The following is a 5,925-nucleotide window of genomic DNA, read 5'->3' on the forward strand; positions in this document are numbered from 1 at the left end:
ATATGTGCTAAAAAATGAAATCAAGGCAATGATTGGAGCAGTATCAGTAGAGAATGTATATTCTACTGCATTATGGCATGCAAGGCTGGGGCATCCTTCTATCAAAGCAATGGAGCATATTTCAAGTCTCAAGAGTCACATAATTAATAAATCTAGTAATTCTTGTGAAATTTTTTCTACGGCTAAGAAAAGCAGGTTAGCTTTTACAGAAAGTACAAATAAATCAACTTATATTTCCCAACTGATTAATGTAGATGTTTGGGGACCTTACAAGATTCCAACTTATGATAAGATGCAGTATTTTGTCACTATTGTAGATGACTATAGTAGATTTACATGGGTTTGTTTGTTACAATGTAAAACAAAAGTCAAGGTTATGCTAAAAGACTTTCTGTATATGGTGAATACACAATTTGGTATTAAAGTTCAAGTTCTAAGATCTAATAATGGCACAAAATTCTTCAATTCTAGTTGTAGTAGTCTATTCTCATCTCTTGGTATTGTTCATCAAAGTTCATGTACATATACACCACAACAAAATGGTATTGTAGAAAGGAAACATAGACACATATTGGACACTGCTAGAGCTTTAAAATTCCAAAGTGGAATACCTATCAAATATTGGGGAAATTGTATCAAAATAACTGTCTATCTGATTAATAAACTTCCTACAGTTGTGTTAAAAGGAAAATCACCTCATGAAATGTTGTATGGAAAGAAGCCAAAGATTGATCACTTGAGGGTATTTGGATGTCTATGTTTTGCTTCAGTCCTACCTAGACGGGATAAATTTGCTCCAAGATCAAGGAAAGTTGTCCTCATGGGGTATTCAGAGACACAAAAGGGTTACAGAGTCATGGATTTGGAAACCCATCAATTTTATGTTAGCAGGGATGTTACTTTCATGGAGCATGTGTTTCCTTTCAAGAAAGATGCAACTGCATATGCTGAAACCTATGCATCCATTGTTTTCTCCACCAACACACCTTGACAGTAATGGTCCTTATCAATACTAGTGATATTACACCTGATATAGCTCATGATGCAGATGTAATCTCTGAAGAAACGCCTACAGTAGTGAATGATGAGGAAGATATGATGGACTTAGTGGCTGCGGATGAAGTAGTCAATGTTGACGATATGGGCAATGAGGATGATGCACCAGATGTTAATGAGAACAATCAAGATGTACCACCACCTACTCCTACAGATGATACCAGGAAAATAAAAAAAAACCACAAAACCTCTGATCTGGCATAAGGATTATGTAATGCAGAAGAAGGCTAACTCTTCATGTCTACATCCAATTGATGCTTATGTCTCATACAAACATCTTAGCCTTTTTTATCAAACTTTTGTTGCTGCTTTCTCTGTTGTAGTAGAGCCTTCTAGTTTCAGAGAAGCTTCTCAACATCCAGAATGGATAGAGGCCATGCAGTCTGAAGTTGATGCTTTAATTTAGAATAATACATGGGTGATAGAACATTTACCACCTGGCAAGAAGGCTATTGGTTCTAAATGGGTGTATAAGGTGAAACATAAAGCTAATGGTAATATTGAGAGATACAAAGCAAGATTAGTTGCAAAAGGTTATAATCAATAAGAGGGGCTGGATTATCATGGTACCTTTTCTCCTGTGGCTAAGATGGTAACTGTCAGAGCTGTCATTAGTGTAGCTGCATCTCACAATTGGCCTCTCTTTCAAATGGATGTGCACATTACTTTTCTCTAAGGTGATCTTACAGAGGAGGTCTACATGGAGTTGCCTCAGGGTTTCCAGAGGCAGGGGGAGAACAAGGTATGCAAGTTGCTGAAGTCACTCTATGGCTTGAAACAAGCCTCAAGACAATGGAACCTCAAGTTGACTGAGGCCTTGATTAGTGCAGGATACTCTCAAAGTCCATATGATCATTCTTTATTTACAAAGAAGGATGGACTTAACATAGTTATCATACTTATATATGTTGATGATTTACTTATAACAGGAGTAGTGACTTGATGATACAAGAGCTGAAAACAACCCTGCACAATAATTTCAAAATGAAGGATCTAGGAGATCTTAAATATTTTCTTGGAATTGAAGTACTGAGATCTAAGAGTGGTATTCTACTTACTCAGAGGAAATATGCCCTTGAGTTAATCTCAGATTGTGGGCTGAGTGGTTCCAAACTAGCAAATACACCTTTGGAAGGTGGAGTTAAACTAACTACTGTTGAACATGATGAACATACAGGGGTAACAAGTGATCCTTTGCTGAAGGACGTGACCAGCTATCAGAAATTAGTTGGGAGGTTGCTGTATCTCACAACCACCAGACCAGATATTAGTTTTATTGTACAAACATTGTCTCAGTTTATGCAAATGCCAAAGACTTCACACTGGGAGGTAGCACTAAGGCAAGTCAGATACATTAAGAGGTGTCCAGGGCAAGGCTTACTACTGAGCAGTGATTCAAGCATAAAATTGCAGGCTTTTTGTGATGCAGATTGGACATCATGTCCCAACACGAGAAGATCAGTTACTGGTTACGTGATCAAACTGGGAAACTCTATCATTTCTTAGAAATCAAAGAAACAACATACAGTGAGCAGAAGCTCAGTTGAGGCTGAGTACAGAAGTATGGCTACAATAGTGTCAGAAGTCATCTAGTTGAATGGAATACTTAAGGAACTTAATGTTGATGTGATCACAACTGTTAAGGTTCACTATGACAGCAAAGCAGCAATTCAAATCGGGGCCAATCCTATTTTTCATGAGAGGACTAAACACATAGAAATCGATTGTCATTTTGTTAGAGAAAGGATCAAGAGTGGACTGATTCAAACTGAGTATGTTAACACTAAGGAGAAACTAGCAGACCTTCTCACAAAGGGTCTGGGAGTAGCACAACATCATATTTTGCTTGCCAAGTTAGGAGTTTTTGATGTTTACTCAAACTCCAACTTGAGGGGAGTATTGAGACTAGAAAGGATGAGGAGAAAAGTTAGTTAGTTAGTTAGTTAGTTAGTGTTGCAGTTATGCTGAGCTACGTATTAGCTGTAATTAGTCACCACTAGTTGAAGTGGTCTATAAATAGAGGTGTAAATGAGGAAATTGTACACACAAAATTTCTATTGAAAATATCTTCTCTCTCTTCTTTTCTCCTTCCTAGCTAGAGTACAACTTCTCTATAAATCCCCATTAATGGAGATTTCAGTAGCTTAGCACTGAAATCTCACATGAATATATGAATGAATAGGGGTAGTAAAGATGGAATATCAATGGCCTAGGAGTTTCATGAATTATAATGGTTACAAAAATAAAGAGGTAGGGTAATGGAGAAATAAAGAGTGAGTGGTTATAAGTAGCTTATGTCTTCATTCTACCACCACTACCTATTGTGAGTAAAGGCTCATAAACCACAATCAAAAATGGGAGTTAGGAAGATGAAATATGCGGCCATGTACGTTCAAAAATTGAATAAAGGAAGATGTATAATTGACATGCATCAAACGCTATCAAGTAATGGCAGTAACCTGCTGGAGAAAAAGCTCCCATAATGTATTCTTGAAAGAGCCATTAAAATCACTAAGTGCAAAATTGTCATGCACATAATAATATTAAAATATAACATTAATAATTAATAATCGTGGATTGACACTCAAATTTATATTAGACCCTTTTCATCAAAGAAAAAGTTATATAGTCTTTTTTTTTCAATTAAATATATGAATTTATTGAAACCGAACAACTTCTTAAATACAGCTAAACTCCATTAAACCTATGTGAAGAATTAGTATGAAACATTTGGACGGGCAGTAGACCAAAGAAAGCATAGAAAAAAGATGCACAAAAGGAACAAAGGGCTAGAAGCTTGTGCGAAGTGGTAGATTCTGATAACTTTTTGTGAAACCTGCAGGAAAAGTGAGAACTAGGAAAACTAAGATAATCACGCATTGGCTACTTATTATTCACCTTTTATTTAGCTGTAGCACTGGTTAATTTTAAGTTCTACATGTAGTTTTAAATTCAGGCTGAGTTTCAAGTGCTGCCCTTTCCTTCCTTTCTCAAGTTGCTCGTATGTACTCTGAATGTGATTTTTGTTCATCAGCTACTTCTGCCTGAAAAGGGTCAAATTATTAAAATTAGTACTGGATGTCAAATGTAAATGGAAATAGATCAGAACGAAGAGCAAAAATAGGAAGAGTGAAATTTAGTGCTAAGTCAATGATATCATATAAATCTAGTTAGCTCTGCAATGTCTCAAGCCACTAGAGGGAACACTTGGACAAATGTGTGTGTTTCTAAAACACTTTTGACAAGAGACGGACGTAACTATTGTAAAGCTTTTAAGAATGTTTGCATATTATTACAGTAGCCTACCTTTTTTTTCCCTTAATAACACAACAAAAGCAAATTGTTAAAGACATATAACACATATATATATAGGACCAAACAAACGAACACATAATCACATTTAGACATATAGTACAAATTATTTTGCGTGTAACGGTAAGTGAAGCTGAGGGCATCCATTGGACCACTGGTACTTGTTCAAAATTACATTGGAAGTACTTGGGTTTGTCATGCAGCGTTTGTTCCTTTCAATAATCAATTTTACTTTCACTATATACTGAATATGACTGCCCATTTTTAGGATTAGATCAGATCAAAGTTGGTATGATCATAGCAACATATTTTACCATGCATGTCTTGTTTCGAGAAGTGTTTATTTAAAAGAAAACATACTGCCAAACATAATTTTATTGAAGTTCTTTTGAATCATGTACACATACAGTGGTTCCGACCAGGATAGCTTACACACACTCCATCAACTATTCTACGAGTAATTCTATCTAGCCAAAAGCACAACACATGCACCAAATAACTTTAGCTACCAAAGCTTAAGCAGATGGAAAGAAACTATTTGGAACAACATTTTATGTGTAAGAAAGGTTCACAATGAAAAAAGGTACCTTACATATGTTATTCTTCATTTGAAGAAACATACTATGTATTAAGAAAAGTCAAACAAGCAAGATCTTCTAAAGAAAATTTGCAAATTTTCCAGAATGCATCTTAATCACAATACTCACATATATGTTCATGCATGTAGGGTAGAGGACCTAGTTTTCTTCGAATCTTGGTTTTTATTTGAACTTGAACACCACACACGTAATGATATGTTAGTGTAGAATTTTTTCAAAGGGGTCTAATATTTTTTTCATTACATATTATTTATATGATATACAATTATACATACAAGTTCCTTGGAGACTAGTCAGAGAACATTTTGTCTCAACTATGTGACATATTCTTGTTGTATTTGGCATGATAAGATGAGTTGTCGGATGAATTGTCTTGTTATGATATTATATTTACGATGCACAAAATTTAATTTCTTATATGAATATGTTGTGCTTGCCTTCCTCTAAAGCAACTTTTTTACCTTCCTTTTATTTCCTTATTTTTCATTAAGAAACTGTACATGGAAACACTTATTTGGACCCACTGTTTAATACTTTAATGATTTCTGCACTAACAATAACATGTAAAAACTTAAATTGTCAAGTTAAAGTTGTCAGAAATGATAATTGATATCATAAGTACATTATGCTGGGAATTGGTATATAGTGGCAGTATTCTTTTTTAACAAGGAGAAAAGATTACTAATTTCTGAACAATAATTGATTCTTCACGTGGTGGAAATTTTCTCTTCCGGTTTAAAAAAAGGAGTAAATTTAGGTATAAATCAGTAAAGTAACTTCAGATCAATCACTCACCAAGAAGGATGGTAATAAATTGAAGCACCTTGAAATTAGAAATAAATAAAATTAAACAAAAGTAAGATTTGGGTCTAGCTAGTTTATCACTCCCCTTATTGACATAATTCAAAATTTTAAATTTTGACTGTTCATTTGAACAAGAAAATTTTAAAACTTTATA

General features: G+C 34.7%; 1 protein-coding gene across 1 annotated transcript; it reads left to right on the forward strand.

The window, feature by feature from the left end:
* Window positions 1-1,756: 1,756 nt before the first annotated feature.
* Window positions 1,757-2,562, forward strand: LOC107864816 (uncharacterized mitochondrial protein AtMg00810-like). Its single transcript, XM_016711239.1, has 2 exons — window positions 1,757-1,798; window positions 2,119-2,562. The coding sequence occupies exons 1-2, from the start codon at window positions 1,757-1,759 to the stop codon at window positions 2,560-2,562; spliced, it is 486 nt and encodes a 161-aa protein (XP_016566725.1).
* Window positions 2,563-5,925: the final 3,363 nt, after the last annotated feature.

Source organism: Capsicum annuum, chromosome 3, assembly GCF_002878395.1.
Source record: "Capsicum annuum cultivar UCD-10X-F1 chromosome 3, UCD10Xv1.1, whole genome shotgun sequence".
Taxonomy (NCBI): Eukaryota; Viridiplantae; Streptophyta; class Magnoliopsida; order Solanales; family Solanaceae; genus Capsicum; species Capsicum annuum.